Source organism: Falco rusticolus, chromosome 2 (genome assembly GCF_015220075.1).
Source record: "Falco rusticolus isolate bFalRus1 chromosome 2, bFalRus1.pri, whole genome shotgun sequence".
In the NCBI taxonomy this organism is placed as follows: Eukaryota; Metazoa; Chordata; class Aves; order Falconiformes; family Falconidae; genus Falco; species Falco rusticolus.
The window spans coordinates 69,029,248-69,055,486 of record NC_051188.1 but is presented as its reverse complement, the minus strand read 5'-3'; the positions used below and the strand labels follow the sequence as shown (position 1 = coordinate 69,055,486).

Sequence of the window (26,239 nt, the reverse complement as noted above, 5' to 3'; positions counted from 1 at the left end):
GGAAAAAGAGGATAAGGCAACACAGGAGCAGGAGCATGTTAGATGGGAGAGGGTGAGTGGAGGTGGTGGTGGTGGCAGAGTAGAGGCAGGTAAAGGGTGAGCTGTGTTGAAGGATGGCTAGTGACAGACGATTCAGAAGGAGCACAAATTAAGTGTTTGGCAAAAGGTGATCAAAAAAAGTGATAGTACTTTAGTGAGTCCAAAAATGTTGTTCAAGCGAGAATCTTGGTAAAAAAGTGAAAGACACTTAGTGTAATCAAGAACAGATATCACTCTGGAAATGGGATAAAAGTAAAGAGAGTTGGTACAAAGGAAAAGAACAGCTGCAGGAAATGTTCTTTTAAGAATATGGAATCACTGGAAATAGGAAACTGATGCTGACTGTGATTTGTTCAAGGTAGGAAACTTGTCACAGTCCTCACAGCAAATACAGTCTAACCAGTGGCAAGACAAAAACTATAAGGCATAAATAGGAAACACAGGCTGTTTCCTATAACCTTTATTGGATACAAAGCGGGGCTTTTAGTGGGAGAGCTTGAATTTTGTTGAAAGGAGATGGTGCGGGAAAGAAGATGAAAAAAATTGTCAGCCTTGGCTTAAGAAGATGTGCCAGAGGAAAGTGGACAGCAGAGAACAAGCTGTAACAAGAACTTGTAAGAGCAAGGTTAGAAAAGGGAGAAATTGCACCAAGGAAACTTACGAAACACCATTAATGCACACCTGAGAGGTGAGTGCTCAATGCCCATGTGCAGAAAAGAGCAAGCATTGTTAAGACTGACATTTATCTGCCATGGTGAAAGCAAAGCTGACAGTAATGAGAAGACGAAGGAAAGATAAAAGGTGCTTGGCTAGACTTTTCTCCCCAGAGAAAACTGAGGCCGTACCAAGGCAGACGTGAGTCTCAATTCCCAGAAATATTTTGAGATAAATTAACTTGGTTCAGGAATACTGGAAAAAAGAAAAAAAGAAGAAAAAAAAAAGCATGGATGTTCAGATCAGATAGAAATTATAATGGCTGTCAGCAAAAGATCAGTTACTCTGGCTAATGCTGTACTACAGATTCAAAAATACTCTAACTGCAGTTTCCACGCTGAAATTTGGTTTATTTGCATTTCTTCTCAGTAGGCATTTTGTTAACAACGTTCATTGTCTTTAGAAATCAAAATACATTGCAAATTGCAATACACATCCAGAAACGAGACAGGTTGCATTTTGTCCACTGAACTGATGAAAAGTTCATCAGAAACAGAGCATTCTTTGGTTAAATAAGAACAGCAGTTCAAACTAGCTGTGCTTAAATGCTGTACATGCATTAGGTTTGCACAAATTAGCAAAAAGAAGTGAGAACCCAAGCTTAGAACTTTCTCTTCCTTTTTTCAGCAAGTATACAAACATGACTAAATGCATCTCTTAAATATTGCAAAACCACAGTTAAAGTTTTAAATAATACATGTTGCACAACAAGCTTTTTGGGGGAAGCTACAGAAATAATGAAAATATAGAACACGTGGAAATGAACTACACATCAGGTAGTTGAAATGCTTAATAAACTCATAAGGGCTTATCAAGACTTTTAATAAATATGCTTATTTGATCTAATAATTAAAGCACAACAAATAAACAGGATTTTTGCTATTCACGTGAACTGAAGGAAGATCAGACGCTTTACAATCTGAAGAACTATGATTTTACCATGGCATCTCAACACTTTTTGGGTTAAAAGCTTCAAGAAACATCACTTACCGCATGATGACCAATCACTTGAGACATTTGCCAGTTTAAAGAAACATTGGAACTAGTATATAATAATGTAAAGCCCAATTAAGCAAAATATCATCTCCTCCCCTTTTTCTGGTCCAGAAAATTCCATTCAAAACCTGCAGGTCATATCTTTGATTAATTTCTACAGACCTTCAAGGGCTTTTACGGTAGCTATTCCTTGGGAGAAGGAAGCATGAAAGGAGAACAGGTAATTTAAGAAGGCATTTCTTCCTGAAGCCCATTTTGTCACTTTACATTTCATGTTTTGAGTTTCTGTCAAGAGCCTCACAGCCAGTCTGTATAGAAAAGCTTCTTGATGAATGTGTCAATTTACAATACAGAAGCTACGCCAATTAATCTAGGTGTGCAGATAGACGGCCTATAGCAAGTAAGGTATTGTAAATTCAAAACCCTTCTTAGTGCACAATAGCTTCTTAAACAGTTTAAAGCTCTACTGAACATTGCTGATAAAATCCCTTACCACTTAAAGGCAAGAGTGTTAATAAGTTAACAGGTAGGACATAGGACCATGTCACTGTTACCAGGCTGTCTAAAGATATAAATGAAATTGAAAGTATAGTAACAGCGGCATTTCTAAAATTCTTCCTCTCTTCTTCAGCTTGTTTAAACATTAAGCTTGTACACTGAATTTGCTCGGGGGGGGTGTGGGGGAGAGATAATAGGCAGTTCAGGTTTCTCTGGGAAAAGTAGTGAAGTGGGATAATGAAACATGTAATTAAAGTTGCACAGAAATGTTAGACCTGTCGAGATTCCCCTACAGGGTCTAATACTCTGCCTGTTGAACTCAGATTTAAAAGCCCCATTAATGATAATGGCCAAAGTATCAAATTCATAGTGGACAAAGATCTCCATGGCAAAATTATATTAATCAAGGAGGATTTCACTTGATGGCATTCTATAAATCTGTACAGGACAGACCGTTTTGCTTCAGTACTACACAGTGCAAGATTCGGGGGCAAACTCAAATGGGAAAATGGTGCTCATCTGCCAAGGAAAAAAAAAAAAAAGAAATAGATTCAGGCAGGACACTTCCTTCTTTTGCATAATTACCTCTGCAAAAGATCTGCACTGCTAGCAGAGTCTCTGGCAATGAGACAAAAAAAAAAAAATGCTTAGTGAGTGTCTAAACGAAGTTCTTCCCCATGCATTTGTCTTCAGTTCTTAGAGAATATCAGGAACAACAGTGATGGTCAGAGCCTTGCACTTGACCAAGGGCTAAGCAGCCCCTGGTAGTTAAACTAGCACGATGCTCAGCTCCACTCCGGGAGTGGCTCCCTCTCTCCATGCCTGAACCAAAATAAGCTCAGCTACACTTAACTGGTTTCCAGCTGGTCATAGCTCACGCAGCTGCCTCTGAGCTCTGCCCAGGGATTAACCTGTGCAAGCTCAGGTCACTCGCTTGGGGAGGGTCCTGCAGGCTGCCACCCAGAGCTCAGGTGCTCTCCCAGGGATGCTGGAAGACCTTCCCCACAGGCACAGAAACCTCTTTCTTAATGTAACAGGGAGAACAGCCGTCTAATTTGCAAACTGTGTAATGACTTGGCTGGTTAGCCATGGGAACTTTCTTACTGCAATAACCGTAAGAACTGCAGAATAAGGTTACCAGGACATCTAGAGAAAGGGCTGAAGGTGAAAAAAACACCTTTGAACTCTTTTGGTATTATCACGTGATGCCTATTCATAATGTGTTTGCAACAATGTTTGCACTTTCCACACTAGGAAGATCAGTTTTTCATGGCCTGAAATGTCTAACTATCTTTATTTAGGCTTCTTTAAAACACAAATGCATCAACAAGCCCTTTAAAACTTGGTGTGGAAACAGAGTTAAGGGACTGGCTCTACCCCTACATGAGTTAGTGATAGTATACAAAAATGAGTTACACAAATGAGTTAAAAATAAAGCGGTGGCTGGAGAAGGGGTGCAAAAAAAATCAGGACTACAGGCTATTAAAAGTACTTTTCCTGTCTGATAAGAACAACAGGCTAGCTGAGAACACTTACTTAATTATTCTTATGAGAATGTTTATACTTGTATTAGGATAATCCTTGTGGGGCTGATTTGGTTTTGGCCCTTAACATGTTTAACCAGCTTGGTGCCAGCAAGAGACAAGTTATATTGGAGCCATGTTGTTTGAGCTGCTTGCATTTTTTCTACTAAAAAAGAAAATTTCTACTCAATTTCCAGGTGAAATATCAAATTACCTAATTTGAGAAAAGCACATGTAGAAATTATAAGTTACCAAATGAGGACAGCTTTAGCAAAGTATTTTTTTAAAACTTAAATACCTATATTTGCAGCTATTAAGTTTCTCTTAGAGTACTTCCAAATCAAGGGAGACCAAGCTGCAGTAATACCTCTACAATGCATAGGGGGTTCTGAGTAGGCAATTTGCTTTTTCTGTTAATCAGAACATTATATTTAGCACTTACTGTAGTCTCCCTGTGGGTGCACAGCAACAAAAGTCAAAACAAACAGATACAAAGCATTTTTAAGCACCATTTAAGATGATGCAATGCCTATTTGAAATGACAAGTTTGTACATTGCAGGGTAGGGCTAGTATCCACTTCTCCTTTATAATTTGAAAGTCTGTGTTGGTTTATTTTCACTCTGCTCCATATGAGACAGGGCTATTTTGAAGCCGGGGGGTGGTGGGGGGGTGGGGGGCAGGAAATCACTGTAAATTGACCATCCAGCATGAAATTTTAAAAGTGTTTGGAAAGGAAACTTAGAACTCTATATCAAAGTCCATTCAATCCTTTACTTGGAACAGCTTTTAAATACTCTTCTACTGCAATGGCAGAAACTTCTCCATACCAGCTTTGAAGCCAGATGTGCTCAATGTTCATTTTCATGAAGAACCACTCATAGCTACGAGGCCACTTTCTTACCACTGGGTGCCTGGAAGGACAAAGAAAAGAAAAACATTTAAAAGAAGTGCCAAAGCATATGCAGTCTGCTTTTTTCCTTCAGCCTAGTCTGCTCAGCCAGAGTGAAACCTGAGATCTGAGAACCACCACCATTCACCTTTTTGCCCTCCCTTGCAGTGAGGTTTTTGATCTTCCACACCCCAGTCTGGTGAGAACTGCAAACAAAGGCAGCCAGCGAACATCAGCTTCCCTTACTGCAGAACCTCATCTCTGAAGGCAGATGTTGTTTAGTCTCTAAGGAAGTGAAAAACAGTTAAGAGGAGAATCTCTGAACATGTGTCAGGGTTGTCCTTTTGTCTGTTCAAAGGCAACAGTGCTCTGAAAATACTACATCTTTGGTAGTAGTTGCTGTGATATGGCAAGAGAGCTAATAAAACTGGCTAGCAGGCACAGCACAGCTTCTTCAAGCTGTCGCCTGCTAGAGCCTTCTCGTCCTGTATCTCTGTCTCATTTCTTGGGCCTGCCCTTAGAGCTAGCTCAAAGAGATCCTCCCTGCCAGCAATACTGGGTGCAGACATTTGGTCCCTAAGCCCCAGCGAGTACATCTGCAGAGGATGCTGGGGATGCTTGGCAGCAGTGCACGGAGCGGCTACAACCGCTCGAGTCGCAGTGTTCACAGGAGCAGGGGGGGAAGCAGTGCGAGTCCAGGCAGGGTTGACCCAGTGCAAAGGACCCTGCAAAAGAGATGGTCTGGCAACCTTTGGGTTGAGCTAAGGTTTCCCACCATTTTCTGAGTTGCTCCTTTGAGCACCCATGACTGTGGCATTGGGAAGTGGCTCCAGCTGCTGCCAGCATTGTATGGGGTGAGCCCCGTCAGCCCTCACTGTGTCATTCTGGCTTTTGCTCTCTGACAGTGGAGCATCTGCTGCCGAGGCGCTGGTGGACTCTGGCTCACATGGAAATCTGGTTTCTGCAGCCTGCATCAAAAAGGCTTGTGCGCCAATATAGCCCCTGTCTGTCCACGGTCCCATTTTTGCCATTGAGGGGACACTCGCTGACAGAGTCCCACCCTAACCCCTTCCAGCAGGCCAGAAAGGATATTGCCTTAGGGCTGTTTTGGATCCTAGCTTATCCCGGTTTCCCAGCAGTATTTGACTGACCAGGCAGGGTGTGCTTGAGGATCAACCCTGGCAGCCTGTGTGGGAGGTGGGTGCCCCAGCTCGGGTTCGGAGCCACTGGAGGGCATGGGGGCACACCCTGGGAGTGTGTGTCTGTGTGGGGGTTGTGCTTGCATCTGTTCAAAGGAGACTGTCTGGTAAGTAGTATGGCTTTGGTAGCAGTTGTCGTGGTAGGAGAGGCAACAGAACCCGTAAGCCCCATCCTGCAAATAGGTGTAAGCCCAAAGGCAGCAGAGCTCTCTGTTCTGTCTCTGAGTAGGGGGCTGTAGCTGAGAACACAATCTGTCCCAAGATGCGGAAGAATCATTAAAAGTAACAAATACACCCTGGATTTATGGAATCTCTCCTTGGAGCCAGGTGAAATATTTTCATAATCCCTGGATTATAGACCACGTGCCTTACTGGAATCCAACAGTGACTAACTGCATTTCCGTATTTTGTTAACTCAAGAGTTAAAAGGAGGTTGCACAGCTCGCCCTGTCGTTCCAAGCTGCACAGGAGCCAACATACTTTGTGGCCCCAAAGTAAAGATAATGTTTGTTACTTCTCAGATTCTCCATACCAAAGGGCCACATACGTATATTTGTCTCAGACCTGCGGGTTGCACTCTACTGTGTGCCTGTTCCATACAGACCTGGAAAACATTGCTTGCTTGGCAAATTCTGCTTCCTCCGGAGGCACCGTGACCATCTGTCCCATGAGAGTCAGCCTGGCGCACCTTGGATCCTCCGGATCAATTACGTTTTTTCTGTGCACAGAGAAAAATGCTTATGTGTAATAGTTTGGTTTCTTTTTTAAAGGTTTTTTGAGAAATATGAACTCCTGCTCACATATAAAAAGCTGCGATATTTTGTCAAGCCTTGCAGGTCTTTTCTACGCCCAGCTGAAACCTTCGGCGGGGCGGGGGGGCTTGGAAGGAATACTTGCCTGAAACACAGCTCTGCTGTAGGTATTTGCTTGATCTTAATTTATGCGCTCAAGAACTGGATTAATATATGTTAAGATTCTAAAAAATGCGAAAATGGCTGTTTTCCCAGAATTCAGGATTCTGAAAAAAACTAGTGAGATGGTTAGTCTGTCCCTATGCCTACAAAGTAAGTGCATGTACATGTATTTGTGTGTAAAACATAAAGTCTCTTCCTTGTGCCTATCCTAGAAACTCAGTCCTCATTCATTTTTGCCCATTTTTCAACTGCTTTACATCAGAGAGACAAGTAATACCTATTAGAAAAACAACTCTCTTCATCCTTCAGACCGAGATAGGAAAGCTACTTGTTGCTTTTTGGTTCTTTCTATTCAGTAATAATATGTAACTCCCATTAGCAGTTGTGGGGCAATTGCTGACTCTGGCATATACAATATAAGGATATAAATCATAAGTAAATTGACTAGTTGTAAAAAAACGTTGTAGGAAATGACTACAGAGGCCTGATCCTGGCAAGTGCTGAGCAGCCCCAAGTCCCATGGCCAGTGCTTTGAGACTGCTCAGCATCTCAGAGGACTGCCTGCCTGCATAAGAACATAAGCCTGAAAACCTACATTAGGAAACTAAGACCGTATTTCTTGTCCGTGTTTTAATTGGAAGCAGCAAATCACAGTAAATTACATCTCATCTGTGTGCGATTTTACTTAAAGATCCTGGCTTGAGCCCTTTAGCCTTAACTGTGTGCAATATGCATTGTTAGGTGGTTTTTTTTTTCTTTGGTTATAATTCTCAGTATGTGTCTACTGCATGCAGGAAACATATGGACATCCTCCTGCAGCTAATTTAACACCTGCAGATTCCACACAGATGGTTATGAAAGGCTGTGTAGCTCACTGGATAAAGTATCTGCTTTTCTAGATAGGGCCATGAACAGAGATATGCAAGGAAGCATAGCGGGCTGGTTGATACTCATCTACACCCAGTAAGCACTTGGCACTGTTAGTCGAAGCTCCAAAGAGCTGTTTACAGTCACATCGTCTCTGGGATGTTTTTTCAGCATCCTGTTCAGTCTGGAGCAGCAGGTGTCTGAAGTGGGTGTTCAGCGTAACGACCTCTGGACAAACTCCACTCATACTCTTCTTCCTCTACCACACTTTCTGCATGGGAGGAAGAGCAGCTGCCAAAGATCAAGGTCAAACTTTCTGTTCACATGAATATATAATGGTCTAATTTTCTCTAGTACATTTTTTTTATCGTGGAGTAATAAATGAATGGTGTTCTGAGTACCTGAAAATCTGCATTCCCAACCTTGGCATTGGGTTATTTCTATCAGTGATTATTCAGAGTACAAACTCGTCTATGTGATCACCTTGGCGTGCTGTAGATCCTCAACGCTAACTCCTACTGCATGCTGAAGGTGCGGTTTCACAGCTGGCTTACAGTGGCCAGAAAGCATCCTGTCCCTAAACAACACAAGTCCATGCCCAGGGACACCGGTTCAGTATCCATGATCCAATAACATGCTCACCCACCAAAACATGAATAAATATAGGTGAATACAGTGTATACAGCTATAGAAGAGCTGAATCCTATAGACAGAGGAGCTGAATCCCACGTACAAAGGGTGTCAGCCGAGGACCTGCATGTCCAGCAGCCAGGGCAGTGCAGATTCACGCTCTTGCAACTGTTGGCCCTGGCGAACAGAGTCTTTAAGTCCATCTGAAGTGATCTCCGGATCTATTGTTCTTTTGTGCTTAATACTGCATCAACACCCTTTATGCACGTTTAGATATTTAACTCGACGATTCTTAAAAATACAGAAGGGAAGGGACTTCTCACTAGCAAAATGTCCGTTCAGAAGATTACTTTAATATCTGTCTATATGAAACTACTTCCTCCGCAGGCTAACAGTGTTGTAAAACAACTGAAGAGCGAGGAAAAGCATGAGTATTTGCAAGTGCCTTTGCTGGGTATAGGTCCTAGGTAAGATGTTAGTTACTTTCAGAAGGAATTAGAAAAGGATTGTTATTGAAGGATTTTCACTGAGTGGATCAAGGTGATAGATTTGGGCATGATCAGGCACAGTGAGAGGTTTTTGTCTAGCACCTTCTCAAATGACAATTATTTGATCTTTTTGTGCAAGTACATGTTTATTCTAAAAGTGTACTCGTTGATTCTGAGTAGGCAATAGATCTGACGTTGCTGTGGTTAAGCAGTGAATCCCGCCTGCCTTTGCCAAGATGGTTTTGCTTGATAGGACTAGAGTCAGATGTGACTCTACCCTGATTTACAGGAAAAACTGCTCTCCACATATTTGGCTGACAACAAACCCCACAGTCTGTACATCCATATCTGGAATGGTTTTATTTCTGGTTTTTCCCCTGGCTCCTTCTTCAGTTTGCAGTTTTCTCTATGTTCTTGCCAGTCAGGGTGTTACAGATTGACGCACACAATATTGTCTTCCCAGTAAAAGTTACCCAAACTGAATTTTGCACATTGGAATAATGTTCTGGAGGGTCAGTTTGTTTTTCTGGGAAATGAGGCAAACAAATTTTTTGTAGAGATTATGTTAGATGAAGTTTTGGAAGAGCTGAACAGGACAATGATACATTTGAGTTCAGTACACTGTGTTACTACTTGGTTGGCTTTGCTTTGAGTGCTGCCTCTTATCATACGTTTTCTGTTTCAGAATAGGAACCTTGTATTCTAATCTTACATTAGCATTAGTATTTTCTTTATCAAAGGAGCCCTTCATATTCTGCGGTAAATCTGTTTCTGCATCATTTTTGGCATAGTACTTCCCTACTGATGTGTGATTACTGTTGTATTTTTTAAACCATCAAAACCCACTAAACTTGCAGCTATCACTTCTAACTCCATTGTGAACAGGTCTTGAATTTTCAGTGCCATTACCAGTGCAACTAATGTAAATGCAGGCTTTGCTTCCTAGGAGTAAAAAGAGCGAGCCAGGGATATCTCTCATATTTTTACATAAGATAATAAAGGGATAACAAGGATAAATAGGTATATTTACTAAAATATTCCTCCCTCACATCTGTAGAGGTCTAGTAATACATTCACTAGTCACTTCTTGCTTCTGTGTAACTAAACACATATTCAGCTCTCAGTCCTTGGGTGCTTTTTATCTTTGCTTGCACAAAACCAAGTAGGTGCGGAGGAGCAACTTTCTGTAATATTTGTGCACTACTGACTGGGGGCAAGGGGGAGGCAGAGCCAGGGGGAGAGATGGCAAGCCAGTGACACTGTCTCTCTGTCGAGGAAACCTGAGGTGGCTTCTCAGGCTTGTTGTTCCCAGAATCAGGTCCTCTGCCTCTCTGCAGAGGATTTCACAAAGGCTATGATGAAGTATGAACTGAGGGGAAAAGAAAGCAGGGGACTGTGGAAGGAGACCAAGCAATAGGGAACATTTATTTTTTATGCTTATTTAAAATACATACACCTTGTTGCAGAAATTGAGGGAAGCCAGATTAAAATGGAAGAAGACTCAGTTTATGCATTTTATAAGAACACAGTGCATAACGAGAGCTCATCTTAATTATTCATCTGATTTGTGAAGAGAGAAGAATTGATTGTCTCTGTTCCTCTGCTTATGGTGAGCAAACTAGGTACGCAGAGTTTGACCCAGACCGGGCAGCTGTCTTTTCCAAGCAAGTGAGATGACAGCGTGAACTTCATTCACTTACAAAGGTGCCAGCTTTACTGAGCTTAAGGAGAAAACTGTGTCCCAGTGAAACACGTTTCCCAACAGAGATGCAACGCCATGAAGCACGCTGCTGATGAACACGTCCCAAATGATTTTACTGCTTACCACTTCTGCGCTTTCTGGGTCATGGTTCAAGAGTGGTTCAGAGTTAAGAGTGCCACCTACTCATTAAATTGTTTACTACACTAGCCATCTCTTGGATCTTAATTAGAAGGTTCCTATCCAACAACTAGCCAAATCCAGATCTGATGAACCCATGGTTCAGGCTGATGCAGTTATATCGGCACACAAGGTGATGATACTGGGACTTTGTTAGGATTCCCTTTCACAGCTGAGATCTCTGCTTTGACTGACGATGCTCTGTCTCCTGCTTTCTGACCAAAAGTATCCTTCAGTATTATGTTCATTTTCAGCCTGTGCAGGCCATTAGTGAGGTGAAACAGATCCGGCACAGGTCAGCAGTAAAGGCAGAATAGGAGTTTGGGAGGTACCTGGCAAGGAAAGCCAGGTGTCCCCAAGAAGGAATCAGTAGGAGGAAGGCAGGAGGGTTCAGTAATGCTCCAGGGACTGGGCGAGGAACAGGGGTCTGTGGAGAGGAATCTCTTTTAATTCTTCCCCAGCCTCCTCTTCCCCTGCTTTTACCCCTCTACTTCTTTAGCAGAATAGAAAAAAAGTTGGGAAAGAACTTTCTTTCTCCTATTGCAGAAAAGGAGAGCCAGACAGCGAAGAAGAAAACTTCAGAGATCAGGTTTTCTACATTTTTGTCTACTGCAAAGCATGCAGCTCACATGTGGCGTAAGGGCAATGACTGTCTCCACACATCCTCACCTCTCCTATAGCAGCCCTACAAAGCCAGGCGATTAGGAGGTGGGGACTAGCTGCTGGAACAGCTCATCCCTGTCACCTCCCACGGGCGCAAGGTAGGCACCCTGTCACCCTGCGCCGGTGGGCTCCTCTTTGCCTAGCCCCAAAGTGCGCGTGAGGTTAATATTCAAAGTTATTTTCTAGTATCTACAATACATCATAGGATTTTTTGTCCCCTAAAATCTACAGAAAGGAAGAGAGGAAATGCTGTGTCCTCAGAGAATTACTGTAAAGTGCTTATAATTTTGATTCATAAATGTGATTAATTTTGAAAAGCAAGTTATCTTCCTCATACATTTCATTTGCTCACCGCTAACTACCAGAGTCTCTGAAGCAGAAAGAATGTATTGGTGCTGCTAATCTGTGTGGCATGAACGTCAAACAAAATCTCTGCTGAAAGCAATTTCATAATCTGCAAAGCTGTTGCTGGTCTTCAGCTGGACGCGACTGGGCGGTTCTGCCCTGCCCTGCTTTGATTTTGACAAGACTTTCTTTATCAGCTGTGTTTGAGAGCCAGCAAAGACAGTTAAAAGACATCTTTGCTTTTGCTCTGGGACGAGCAGTCTTCTGTTCTGAATCTGAAGTCAGGCCTGGGAGCTGAAGAGTATTGGTACAGTGGCTATTCTGCATCTAAGAGAGCCTGTTTTCATAGTTCACCTGTTCTCATGGTTTAAATAATTTGATTCGTCCTAGAAGATAATCCTTCCTTAGAATATTTTAATTAGAGTGTGTTAAGTGAAGCCAGTCTGTTTGTCTGTCTTCCCTGACAATAACAACTCATTTCTTTAGCTGAACTGTTTCAGACAGGAAACTTTTACACAGTTTAACCACAGACAATTCACAGGGGAAAAAAAAGAATCACAGCATCAACTATTTCTGTAAACAGAGTCAGAGGAAACACATACTACTTCACTAGAAAGGGATTTGGGGAAGTTGGTCATTTATGAATACAGGAAAAAACCCAGTAATTTAGAGCTATATTGTGTGCACTGGGTCATGATGATAGTAGGTTTCATATTTGACTTTCCAATTTGGTATCTTCCTGATTTTTTTAAATGCAGATTTTTCAGGAACAGCTACTGACATAACCCTTTGCATATGACTAAAAAGGGCCAACATAAATACAAGAACCAGAAATGGGTCTGTGCCACAAAACCAGGAGGTGGATCTCAAAAACTGAGGGATGTCTGAATTCAGCCTTTGTTTTCTGCATGCATCATTTCTCTTTGTGTGAAGGTGCAGTACCAAATTTCTTTGTTATATTCATCCTCATACGGCGACTCTGCAAACCCAGGGGTAGCTATATATTGGATGGTCAACTGACATCTCAAAGGCTGCCACCCATGGCAGGCTTATCTCCTCTCCAGATTGCTCAGGAATGAAGTTGCCAGTTTATGCACGCTGCTGATCCACCGCGCAGCAGGGACCCTAACCCACCGAATTACTCTCCTCCTCCTGTGGCCTGGTGGTATCCAGAAGCACTGGAGATGCTCAGCGCTTCCTGTCAGCCTTTTCAATGTAGAGTTTAGGAAACCTCTGGGGCCAGCTTTTATCCACTGAAGATGTCTGCCCAGTTGTGCCAATCTGCTACCTCAAGCAGCAGATGAGCATGGTGGGTAAAATGGCTCGGATGGAGCCACCCCTGATGCAGGTCATAAACCAGGAGAAGAATCTGAGTCCCTCAAAATCACTCGCAGCCTGCAGTGTGGATTTGCAACACGGTCCTCCAAACTAAGAGCAAAGGAAAACCAACGGCAGACTGCTCCCAAAGCTCGTTCCTTTTCTTTTTTCCTTGTGTGAAAACCTCTTTTCTAAGAAACCTGCAGTTGGTCCCTATGAATGTGCTGAACCCGATGTCAAGGAGGTGACACAAGTTTAAAATTAATTGCCTGTTTTCCAGACTGCAGCTGTAATGAGGCAGGCCTAGGAGCTTACTTGGAAAGAGGTATCCTCTGAGCAGCCTGTGTGTTGGGAAATGCATTTAGAACAATAGCTGCTTTATTCTTTAACATCGAGCTGGGTCTTGCTCCCTCTGAAAGCTGTAAGAATGGGACTCAATCTTTTCAGCTCATCTGTGGCACAGACATACCATCTTAGTCTATTTATAGCCCTAAACCATTTAATTTTTCTTGCCTCTATTATCCGTTTATCAGCCTTCAGATAGGATGCAATGTAGTTGCTAACAAATGCTTTCTCTAGCCTGGCCATCAGAGAGCCTTCTCAGAGAAGTGCAGCCCGGTTCCCTCAGGGAAATGGCAATCTCTAGGTCAGAGATGAGGAATCCAGACTGTAGCTGCAACTTTATCATGTCGTGCAATTAGTGCCTATTTGGATGCATGGCGGCTCTCTTTCTTTCATTATTAAATGTTGTTTCTCTTACTAGTTTAGGCTTTTCCATTTTGCTCTTAAGCTGATTAAATTTTAAGGCTGGAGCATCAAAAAGGCCACTCGGTTCCTCACATCCCTGAAAATGAAAATATTTATTATCAGAGTTTGGAAATTGAGTCTGTTCTGAAACAAAAATGAAATTCGCTACAAAATAAATTTAATGTCAAATTGATGTACAGGCACACAAGTCACTTGAAACTCATTAGATACAAGAAGACTATTGAAATGTCAGCTATATTTTCTTTCTAAAGGCCAGAGATTTCTTTTGCGTGCAATAGGTCAGAGGCATTTTTCAGGAGAGTGTCAAATACTCGCAGGAGCATTGACTACAGGCATCGACCAGCTTTCACATTTATTTTAGTTCTTGCAACCCAGAGTAGGTTAATAATGAAATTCTAATAAAATCCCACATGAAAACAAACTACAAATACACTGCTGGCATACGAGGACATGAACTTTCTCATGTAGAACATTATTCATTTAGCTATTTTGTGTCATTATTCTAAAGCCAAAACAATTAATGATGCTCTTGACCAAGAGAACTTCTGGTATTTAAACCATCTATAAATGACACTTCCCTTTGTGAAGAAAACTTCACAGATACTTTTTTAATACTAGCAGAACCTGAGGTCTCTCTGAGTAAAACGTCTTGCCTGTCATACAAAGAAGAGGAAGAAAATTGCTATACAAAACCTGAGCCACCACACAAAGCTCTGCACTAAGGATGCTATGTGCTGTTTGCACGGCACAGCCTAGCTATCTCAGCAGGTAGAGCACACCCCGAAGGGATGCCTGGGCTGCCAGTGGCAGAGGTAGCAAGCTGGCTGTGTTGCCAGTGGTGGACCCAGTACTGCAGGCAGTGCTGGGGATGGGTCACCCCAAGCACTGACAGCAGGGCCCAGACACGCTGCTTGTTTTCTTCACTGTGGTGGTGCCCACAGAAGCCCTTTCTGTAGGGTAGCAGTAGGGTGGTATGCAGGGCTGCAGTTTAAGATCTTGCCAGTTTCAAATGTAAAAATCACTCACAGGTTGCTAATATAAAATGTAAATTCATTTCTGACCCTGGTTACAGGGGGAAGGGAAAGAAAAAAGTTAGAAGTCCCAGTGCCCACATGCTTCCTGGCTGGAGACAGCCCCAAGGCTTGCTCACATTTTCCCAGCTATCATCAAAAACACAAACTGCAGCTCAACAAATGTCCCAGTTCTTCATTCTTTGTATGCTTGTTCTTTGCACTAATGCCAGCAAACATCTGTTCCAGATGAGAACTCCAGAAATAATGAAAAACAAACTCAATGTAAGAACAGCATAAATAATGGAAGGAGCACTGATCATACTCTGAATCTGTATGTTCAGTAGTAAGCTCAATATTTAGAGTGTGGTTTCATGCTAAAATGAGGATGTCCTATTTTCCTCCACCTTCTCCTTTCCCCTCTCCTTTGCACTCCTCTGGCTCTTGGGGTGCTGATTCAAGTTACTAACCCAGTAGAAATCTCATCCAGGAAAGAAAGGGAAAAAAAAAAAAAAAGAAAGAGACGAGGTTTCTGCTGGGTTACTGAGCTAAAATAGACCCACCATATGGTCAGCTGAAAGAAGGGGATGGGATTACATGCCCAGGAGCAGCAGCAGCCAAGAAAGGAAGAGGGACTGGAAGAAAACCTTATTCTCATCTCTGGGTTCATTTTCTTCAGCTTTATGTTTCAACTCAGGGTTGGGCAAAGCCCAGAATTGATATGAGAAGGGGGGCTGGGGCCCACACACACTACATGACCGATGTTAAGGAGGGAGAGTAGGGATAAGGCAACTGGTAATTAGTTCAGCCCAAGCTGTCTTGGAAATCCAGGTTTAGCTCCTCAGCAGTGCCCAGAGAGCTTTTCTTACCAGAGAGTGTGGTCTCAGGCTGCGGAGGGGACTAGAGAGTTGGGTGGCAGAATCCAGGTTGCCCTGGCTGCAAGGCAAACAGCAGCAAATATCTGGCACATGGAACAAAAGGGTAGTGGTTTGGAAATTAATAGTTACCTAATAGAAAGACAGCGAATAAATATTCTCGAAGGGTTGTGATGTATATGAATTTCATGTTTCCACAGATCATGCAGCGCTTCTCTTTTGTTGGTGAATTGGCACTTTTCAAACAGGTAAATCGGGCAGTGGCATTGCTAAAATATAAAAGGCAAAGACTTTCAAGAGTGGCTGTTTAAAGTCAGGGATGAAAGACCACACTTAAGTGCCTAAATAGGTGCATAATTTTCAGAATTGCTCAATACCAGCAGTTATCAATAGATGTTCTGATTCTTGAGCATCTGAAAACAGGGCATTGGGTAGGTGCTAGGACATAGGCCAACATAAATTTTTAAGTACTTGGTCTAGATATTCAGCTTACTATTTGATGGAATGAAAAAGTTTAGAAAGCAAGAATAAGCTCCATTAGCCTGTTACAAAAGAACTGATACATTTATTTATTAAATGATCAATACAAATTATTTAATGATAGAATTCTAAGGAGCAAGCGGAACCATTGTGGTGTTAACTTCACCACTCTGTTGACCTTCTCAAGCATTCAAAGCTGAACTACCTTAACAAAAGTTGCGATAAAAGGTTCCTATTAAGTGTTAGACATTGTGAGAGGAAGCCAAGATTTCCATTCCTTGGGAATGGGATGTCAGCCTGAAATCCCTTGTACTGCTTTCTTTCATGAAAAACGTGAAAATGAAAACCATTTCATTTTCCCACCATATAACTCTTAAGAAAACAGCATATTCTGGAGATAAATACAGATGAGTGTAACAGTAATGTGCCTTATATTTGCCACTTGCTGCTTTTTCCAGCATTGTTCACAGCTAGCAGGCTTGAGAGGCGGGATGATACCCGAGGCAATCCCCAGCTGAGGGAATCAGGGACCCAGTTCTTAAGATAAACCTTTCCTCCCCCAAAGAGGAACTTAAATTGGGTTAAAAACTTTCAGTGCCATTTCTTTCTGAAGCAGCCTGTAATTTCCAGTTCTTCTCCCTCTCTCCTTGGATATCAGCTAAGATCTGCTTTGGTAATGGAGTCCTGTCTGACACAGTTTCGGTGTCATGTACCTCGTCACGTAAAGAGGCCTTTGGAAATAACACTTCACATAAGGTTGACCCAGCCAAGTTTGCCACATGTTTAACTGTAAACAAACATATGGCAGAGATACATCTTTTACAAGGAGACAGAATGGAGGGGAAAATTGAAACATCTTTGAGTTTACATACGTACATTTTACATAAAGCTTCAGTGATCTGGAGTTATTCACTGTACATATGATTTGGAAGAAGTCAACTCACTGCTGTCTCTAGAGAGACGAACCTGGGGCTGGCCGTAGATCAGCAAATCTCAGACCCAGCTTCCTTTATACAGGGGATCATTCACGGACTGTTTATGATATACAAGGTGTCAAAAATTTGTGATACCGTATTCGATCATACCCTCTAAAGAGGTGGAAATTAGACTGAGCGGCACGGTCCCGCGTGTATATTGTGAACTGAGAGCCTGAGATCCCCTTTTAGACCCCAGAGAGCTTAAAGCCCTGTCAAGACAATCAGCAGGGCCTCCCTCCAGAGCAAAGGTGTCTGCTTTACCATGACTTGAATAGCCCTCAAAACTCTATGGACTTTATTGACTAGATCACCATGGCCTATAATAGGATCTTGAACACCTAGATTTTATGCAGGCACCTCCAAGAAGAGATTAAATTTAGGTACGTCAATGTGCAAGCTGAAAGCCACTCCAGCTGTTGATGCTACAATGTACTTCAGTGACACTTCTGCTTTTCTGAAGAAGTGCTTTACTGGGGCAACCTACTGCAAAATAAGCCTAAGGAGGGGCAGTGTGGCTGATGGTGACAGCCAAAAATTGGCACTGAAGGGCACTGAAGGACACTGAAGGTGGGAACTCAGCATTTTGTTCTGAGGACCCTGTTCTCACTGGCAAGGGTAGTAGGCAGATAAAAACTCCATTACCTGCAGAAATTTCCATCTGTCTCTGGCAGGGTCAGAGAAGCCATGGGATTCTTCAGGAGATCTGCCACAGTGTTATCCTTCAGCGTCACGTAAAAGAAGGGGATTCCAGTGCTGTTATTGACAGGACCATCGCTGAGAAGTAAACAGTTCCCATAGGGCATACCTTGGATCTGCAAAATCCAATGAAGCAACTGGTTACATCTTTGCACGCAGACACTTTACAACGTCAGGGATTCCCTCAAGGGCTCTAGCAGACAGGACAGCACGGGTTGCCCCCTCTGCTACTGGGAATTTGTGCTCCCACTTTCTGTTGTCATTGCGAGACAGACCTCCTTCTAAATTAGATCCATCATGCTTCTACAAAAACAGATCCTTCCTTTACTTCTTCTTTCCAGTCCTGTCCATGGCACTTCCATGTCCATGACTAGAGAACATTTTCTCTTCCACTGAGCTTAAAGGAACTACCAAATTAAAAATGTTTAACTGCATTAAAATCAATGCCATCAGCGTCAAGAAATGTTTACTCTGAAACAGTGCTGACACCTTTTCTCAAACCCACAAGCCTAATTTAGCCTTGATTCAGCCTGCTTTTTACACTTGCCTCCCCTTTTAGCCTTGATTTGCAATGTGATTGCATCAGTTTGCCAAGAGGAAAGCATTTTAGTCAGAGCTGTGTTTGAAGTCAAACAGGACATCATCCTAGCTGCCTGGGCAGCAACTTCAGCTACGGGGCAAGGGTGTCTCAACCACCAAGCCAGCAGAGCAAACCTTCCTCCCATGTCAGAGGAGGCACCCTGAGGAGCCAAGATCCCTCCTGTATACTGATCTGTGTACACACAGTGGATACAACACGTGCAAAAATGTCCCTGCCCAGTAGTGACACACATTAATATTCTCCATAGTAATTTATATTCCTACTATGCTTTTCATCCCATTATAAATCGCAATGACAGATACTTAATGAATTACTATTTTTTGATGTCTTCAGATATTTCTTTCCTCATGGTCAATTAGATGTTAAATAGTAAAATCATCAGTCACTACATTAGTTCAATGTAACTGCTAAATCCTTTACAGCAAAATCAAATTAGTATGAACGATTAATAAGAAAACCCTGGATGATGTTATGACCTGGATTGCATGCTTTCTGATGTTTATATGCCTCTAAAATTGTAATGCTTATAGTGCTTGTTAGCATTCCTTAGAAGGAATACTTTAATACTTGTGTATTATTAAGTTACAATGAAAAAAAAAAAATAGTATCTGTCAGGAATATTGCAGGACATGTTTCTGTTGCCTAAAATGCCCGGTCTGTCATGCATGGTTAATATTACAGCGGATTCTCAAAAAGAACTGCAACCACAGGCAGCACAACTCAGCACTCAGAGCAGCAGCACCCCTCCATCTATTCCAAATTTTATTACAAATCAGATTTTCTTCTGTGTCGTAACTGGAGACTATATTATGGCTGTAATTCCACCAAGGGTTTCTGGCGAGAGCATAAAGCAGAAGAGTTAAGAGCATATGATTTAACAGGATTTCCAACAATCTGGTGTAGAATTACAGGCCCTTTGTGTGTGCACATATATTTATTTAATGGTACCTTTTTTTAACCTGTTGCTTTGTATTTCACAGTAAGGTAAACTGCCGCTACCTCAGCCAAGCTTTCTGACGATTAACATGCTTCTGACTTAGTCTATTTTTTTAAAAATTGTGAGTTAGTTACTGCGTGAATACTTTCAAGAGAAAGTTAAAGATTGGGGGGTTTTGTGCTTCTTTCTTTACTTTTGTCTGAATGGCATTCGATGCTGTGTCTCCTTCCAACCTTTCGTTTTACAAAGGGAAATATTTTAAAGCGGAGAACAAACCAATGACCCCAATTCTCCAGGCCAGCCCAGCCATTTCTCTTAACGCTTCCGACAGACAAATCGTTTCAAGCTGGTGCAGCGGGACGGCTGCGGGCCGGGCACATGCACATGTGGTAGCCCAGCAGGTCGCCTCCTCCTCCTCCTCCCTCCCCGCCCCCCCCCGCTGTCAGGGGCAGCCCGGGGGAGGCCGAGGGGGCCGGGGGGGCTGCCCGGTGCCAAGGCTGCTCCGGCCACCACCGCCGCGGCCGCCGTGGCTCCGGCTTCAAAAATTCGGCTTTTCCCGGGCCCCTCTGCTGGGATTTTTTCTAACGTGCCTCCCCGGCTGCACTCCAAACGCGGCTTCTCTTCCCAAAAAAAGAGTTTGCGCTGTTTTCTCCGCGCCCGTGCTGGCTGCTGAGCCGGGCAGCGCTGGCGGCGGATCGGGCCGCAGCGCCGGGCGGCCGCGGGGGCCGGGGCCGGTGCGCCGGTAACGCGTGAGCGCGGCCGTGGCGCCGGGCGCTCCGTACCTTTCCGTGCGCCGCCCGCGTCGCCACGAAGCCCCAGGTGTTGTAGCGGGCGAGGAAGCGGGCGGTCCCGGCGCGGCCCGGCGCCCCGCCGCCCTCCCGTCGGTAGGAGAACATCCTGGAGGGGGCGGCCCCCTGCTCCGGCCGCCGCGCCGCCGGCCCGGAGCCCAGGGCCGCGTCCTCCCGGTAAGCCGAGGCCGGGTAGCTCTGCTTCCAGAGGCCGCCCGCCTCCTCCAGCAGCGCGGGGAGCGTCTCCTCGGTGGAGGAGCTGTGCAGCTCGTCCGCCGCCGCCCCCCCGTCGGGCAGCGGCCAGGACACCGAGCTGACCACCACGTAGCCCCCCGCGCCGCCCCACAGCAGCGCCGGCAGCCAGCACCACGCCGGCAGCCACCACCCCGCCGACATCTTCTGCGGCAGCGCCCGCGCCGCGCCGCGCCGCTCCGGCAGCACCCTCCCGCGGCCGCCGCGCCCGCAGCCCGCCCCCGGCCGTCCCACACCCCGGCGGCAGCCCCCCGCCCCCGTTCGGCCGGGCGGCAGGGCCCCCTCCCCAGCCCCGTGCGGCTGGGCGAACCGTAGCGCTGGCTCCGCCGCCCACGCCGGCCGGGGACACCCGCGGGCCGGCCACCCGCGGCCTGGGCGGGCGGAGGGCGGAACTCGGCCCGTCTGGGCTCCCGGCCACGGCAGGGCAGAGCCCGGCAGCGCGGCGGGTTCGCCCCGCGGCAGCCCGTCGTTTGCTGGCGACGTGTGGGGCTGCGGGCCCGGCCTGGCCGGGGTCCCCTCCGCCGGGCGGGGGGCTGCGCTCTGCGTGTGCTGCCGCGGCGCCGGGCAGGGAAAGCGGCCGGGCACTGCGGGGCGGGATCTCCGCCCGTACGGAGAGGGAGAGGCCGGGAGGGAGCGAGCCCGCCCGCCGCGGGGAGAGCTTCTGCTGGGCACCGGGGCAGGACCCCGAGCCCCAGGAGGCGGGCGGGCGTCATGGGCTGCGGTGCTGGTGGCATTCCCTTGGGCGTGCAGGTGCACGGAGCTGCTGGGCAATGACACGTTTCCCAGGCGAGGCTTTATAATTCGGCAAAGATCTGAACGTGTATGTGAGTCAATATCAATGGCCCTATTAGTAAAGGCGCTTTTGCATCCTGCGCCTTTTCCGTCCTTGGCAGCTACGCCCCTTCAGTGTGCCTGCGCAAACGTGCAATTCTTGAAAATTATATGCTTGTAAACTTCCACTGCATTCGTGCAAATTATTTAAGGAATACAGGTTTTGATGGGAGACGGGGCGGGATGAATCTCACAGGAGCCTTTGCCGCTGCGGTACATCTAACTGACCTTGCCTTTCCGATAGCTGTGAGGGACAGACCGCGAGGTCGGTCTGCTGTTAACAGCTTCGCCTTAATTGCTGCATGAGAATATGCTGCATATCTAATCTAGAATATAAACTTCTATAAATAGAAGTGGGCTGGGAAATATTGAATGTTTTTAGCTTATGTTTTTTCCTAGACCCCCCTGACTCGTTTTTTATCTTCACCACAAAAACCTGAAGGATAGTGATAATGGGTATAATGGGCCTTAAGGCGCAAATACATTTTTCTGACTATGAAGATACGTCACCAGAGTATGTAATTTTGCTACCAAACTCTTAATCTTCTCAGCAAAATTGAATACGTGACTACCGTTTCCTTTAGCACGTTGCCTTGTCTACATCTGCTGTAATACCACCCTTTTGAATATTGATTCCCACTTCAGTGCTTGAGCTGAGACAGAAGAACGTAGATGCAAGTGGAAAATAAATGAGGATTTCCAAAACCAAAATGAGTGAAAGCTTGCTAAGCTCCTGACAAGTGCTTTTCTCTAGTTCAGGAAATGTCCCTTCTTAAAATAACGAAGCACTTCTCCCTTCTTGAATTAATGATGAGGCCCAGTCAGCTCCCTGCAGACATGCTTTTCAAAAAGATTTTAAACCCCAATTTCCCTGGCATTTCAGGCATTTCAGGGAGTTTCCTCATAGAGTCTGATGCACACAAGATACAAATTTCATACTCCGTATTTACTATTTCATGCAAATTCATTCCAGGGTTTCTCTTTAGAAGAGTCTGTGCTTGTTCTTTGCTTATAGAACAAGTTCAAACAACCTAGTTTCTAACATAAACAAATCAGTAACTTTATATACAACCTGGTTTATATCAGTTAATAGAATTATATGTGAAATTTTGTGTCCCGCAGAAATGGGAAACAAAGCAGGAATTTCTCAAGACATAGGAGTTAGTGACAAGTTCTATATGCAGTAAATACACATTTTAAATTACGTACAGTGGACACAAAGGAGCGTTGGCACAGAGTCGTTCGTATCTTCTGCAGCTTCCAGATAAATTTACCACGATGACTTCAGGTAGGCCTTCAGCTTTACTGACAACAAAAAGCAGAAGAAATAGATAAAACCGAACCATAAATACTTCACCTTTCTCTTCTGAAGTGTTATTCAAACACAGTCAAACAACTGAATCCCGTGACAAATTCAAATAACTGCGTTGCTAGCACGGTTTTGCATGTGGTAGTATTTCCAGAAAAAGGTCTTAAATTTAAATTTAAGAACAAAACCAGTATTTCTTAAAGTTTTATCAAAAAGTAAGAATGGTCTAGCATAAAGAATCTTCAAGTCAGGCTAGTTTTCTCTGAAAATTTGCTGTTCATCAGAGGCAAAAAAAGTGTCTGTCCACCTTTTTCCAACTTAGTAAAAGTTTCAGTAATTCTCTCTTCCAAAATGACCTGGATGAGCTGAAAATCAGAAAAGAAACATGGAAATGCTTTGACTGTAAGAACTGTAAATTTGTAAAAAAATTTGTGACAACTGTAAAAACTGTTCCTCCCTTCACTGAATAACAGTCTCCTCTGTTCTTTCCTGCTGAACCAGAGGTATTTTACAGATAGCCAACCTTATTTTACATCAATTAACCCAACAAGAGGAGATACAAGTTGGGTTTCCTCATAGGGTGGCAAAGGTCTGCTACAAGGGCACATCCTTTATGCATACTTTATATATCTGCTATAAGCCCTTCTATTCTTTTTAAAAACAAATAGTCTCAGCCTGTCTGTCCCCTGATGGGGACTGGTTTTTCATGCTGAAATCCTGGCTTTCTTGAAGTCAGCAGAAGTTTTGCCACTGAATTTAAGCAGGGTCAAGATTTTGCTCTCAGTTTTTGATCATTTTAGTTAATGATTTCACTTGATCTCCATATCCTGGATTATACAGACCACTCAGATGAACACTTACCGTTCCTTTAAGTGAAGTAGTTAACCATGTCCTTATTTTTTCTCCCTTTTTAAGAAATCAAAGTGTTTGATTTGCTCTCTGCCAACAGAGCTATGAACAGCATAACCTCAGTCTCTCCACGTCCTGATTTGCAGTATATTGTATGTTCCGAAGGTGTGGAATTGGATTAAAAGCTACAGCACAGTGCTCTGCAGATAAACCCGCTGCAGGTGTGCAGTTTAATAGGATTTTTATTTGGTAACAAGTGAACAAAGAGAGGGAGCCTGGAATGGGATTTTCTAGATGAAAAAATGCTATTCGTGCTGAGAGAAAGCAACTGCAAGCTCTGTGATGAGGAATAAAGACTGGGCCAATGCTCTCTCACTTTTGTAGGTTATGGCTTACTCGGAGGATCTTCATTACTGCCACCAGTTTCAACAGTTCTTAGTTCATACTACATGCATTTGGCTATATAGCGTCTCATCTGCCACACTCCCCGTTAAGCCAATATGTTCAAATCTTGTATTGTCTCACTCGCCGCCCTTTACATTTTTTCATATAAAAATAACGTTTTCCTCCAGAGATGTCACCAACTTGGAATGTGTTCTGTTCTCGAGATTATTAACAATTATTTTCATGTTTCAAATTATATATATATATTTAAAAAAAAGATTCAGAAATGTGCTGCGCTGTTCAAAATAAATGGAAAAACATGGTCTCTCTGCCAAGGAATGTAATTTATATTCAGCATGAACTAGGAATGGAGGACCAAAAACAGATGGGGAAGGAAGAGGAAGAATGAAGGTGACAACTAAAAGATCACGAAGGGATCTGCTAAGCCACAGACATGTACTGATGCTGCTGATATCAGAGCAGGGTTGGGAGATTCTTTTCTGACTTCTGTTACCAGTCCTCCCTCTCATTTTTCCAGGGTTTCATAGCAAAACTGAGCTTTTAGTACTAATTTCAATGAGATGAGGGTGGAGGTGTGATGAACAGATTTTTTTCCCAAGTGTGACAGGCTGTAGAGAAGGCATAGAAATACCCTGTGGGACAAGGTTAAAAAGATAAGGACGTTGGTGGTGTTGGCAGTGGACAGAGTGGAGGATGGGAACTGACGAAAGACACTGGGTCACGGAGAGCTGCAGAGGCTGCACGAGTTAAAGGAGTTAAAAGGAAAAATATGAAATACACCCGTGATGCACAGAGCGGTATGTCAGGCAGCAGAAGCACAGTCCAGGAGACAGCAGCGTGGCTGCTGGCTGCTGCTAGGGCTGCCGAGGGTTTAGATACCCTGCAGGACGGGTTGTAGCTGAAGGGGGATTAGTCAGGAGCAGGGACAGATGGTTGCTTGGGAGCATGATGGTGATGAGTTTTGGTGATCAAAAGTCACAGAACACAAATCCTTACGCAATGGGAACCTATTCAGACGATCTACAGAGATGGCGATACAAAATGGTGGGTGATGGAGATGCTTCCGGCAGCTGTCTTTTCAGCAACCTGTGGAATTAGTATCGATACCAAAAAGAAGGAGCCCGCAATGGTTGAAGTGAGAGCTGCCACCCATCTGAAGGACACAAGTAGGCAGACGTGCGCGCTGACTCTGTCACAGCTCCTGAAACCCTTTTGAGCTGCAGGGTCAAGTTTTTCAGCTCCCTCACAAACTGCAAACACTTGAACCACAGCATCAGCAGGCTGTTACTGGAATCTCTTTCTCATCTCACCTTTATCAGCATCTTGCACATGGACTGGTAGAATCCATCAGCTGGTGGGGTCTTTAATCTCTAAGCTCCTTCTGCACTCTTCCAATCCTTCATTGTCTCCTTCCCTCTTCCATACCTTCTCTCAAGCTGTCATATTTCTACACCTTTCCTCTCTTACTCTCACACCTCACTCTAATCACCCTTTCTCTGCTCTTGAGATCATGTACAAAACAAGCAAAATTGATAGGCATATTTATAGGCACATCACTGACAGAGACACAACCTGTGGCAGACCCTGGTCTGCGGCCACTTGCTGGAGAGCATTGCAGTGGGCAGTGTGGGCCATACAAAAGCCCATATGGGCAGCCTAGTGAAAGAGCATAGGAAGCAGGGCAGGTACTGCGTAAGATTTCTGTGGGTTTACCTCCTAATTTCTGACCATCGGTGGTTTAGAGATTCCTTGCTCATAGCCTGCACCCAGCTCAGTTTGGGTTTTGACATTAAGGTGGTATGGCAGGGTGGGCCATTATATTACATTTGAAAAATAACAAATGCTGTCAAACATGCCTATTACAAGTATAAATTGTTCTTGGTTTGTCCCCTTTGTGCCTTCTTTCTCCCCTCCAATTTTCACTGCTGAGCTAGTTTTAGTATATGTTCTATTTAAAAAACAAGGGTCCACCAAGGGTCTTTATAACTAATAAAGATGTTTTTAAAGAAGTCCATTTCCAGTCTTGGTCCTAGCTCATGGAAGTTGAATACATCTTGGGAGTAAAGTAACTACAGCAGGATCACCCCAAAAATGTAATTTTCTTTGGAAGTCTTGGTGCCAGTAACGTGTGTCTGGCAGTTTTCTGGAAAACACAATGTTCTCTGAGATTTAAGACAAGTCCTGTTACCGCATGGAAGAAAAATCTGAAAGCAGCTGTATGTCAAATTCATCGCTTGTATTAAGCACAGAGGCTTGATCCATGTTCCTGTATGTCCTTCTTTTTAGCCTTGTATCCTAGGAATATTAGAGTCTATCTTGTTTTCTGCCTGTATGTTATCCCTTATGCTAGTAAGTTTGAAGCAGTGGACTGACTGCAAGAAAGTCTGGTGGAGCAGAAAGGTCTCAAGGATTTCATACTTCTACATCTTTTGATAAAATTAACAGGTAGCTGGAGGAAACAGAGCCTCTCAGGGCTTCCAACAGCAAGGAAAGACTGCA

The 26,239-nt window shown here is 44.1% G+C and overlaps 1 protein-coding gene across 2 annotated transcripts; it reads right to left on the bottom strand.

The window, feature by feature from the left end:
• Positions 1-1,082: 1,082 nt before the first annotated feature.
• Positions 1,083-21,954, bottom strand: CREG2 (cellular repressor of E1A stimulated genes 2). Of its 2 annotated transcripts, XR_005102697.1 has the most exons (5): positions 20,089-21,182; positions 17,715-17,884; positions 15,748-15,884; positions 13,723-13,806; positions 6,463-6,577 (listed from the first exon to the last, which is right to left on the bottom strand). XR_005102697.1 is itself a non-coding variant. In XM_037377641.1 (4 exons), exons 1-4 carry the CDS (start codon positions 20,488-20,490, stop codon positions 4,523-4,525), a joined length of 846 nt encoding a protein of 281 aa, XP_037233538.1. In that variant the 5' UTR covers positions 20,491-21,954; the 3' UTR covers positions 1,083-4,522. The 2 variants fall into 2 exon arrangements, 1 of the variants encoding a protein (XP_037233538.1); XM_037377641.1 differs by lacking the exons at positions 13,723-13,806; positions 15,748-15,884 and adding an exon at positions 1,083-4,682 and having other exon boundaries at positions 6,464-6,577; positions 20,089-21,954.
• Positions 21,955-26,239: the final 4,285 nt, after the last annotated feature.

Excerpts from the sequence above, each read along its gene's own strand:
- CREG2 (XM_037377641.1), bottom strand. The coding sequence starts at position 20,490 with ATGTCGGCGGGGTGGTGGCTGCCGGCGTGGTGCTGGCTGCCGGCGCTG. Across the intron at positions 6,578-17,714 it reads ACAGATGGAAATTTCTGCAG|AAAAAACGTAATTGATCCGG; the intron begins GTAATGGAGTTT and ends CTCTGTGCACAG. Across the intron at positions 4,683-6,463 it reads AAGCAAGCAATGTTTTCCAG|GCACCCAGTGGTAAGAAAGT; the intron begins GTCTGTATGGAA and ends TTGTCCTTCCAG.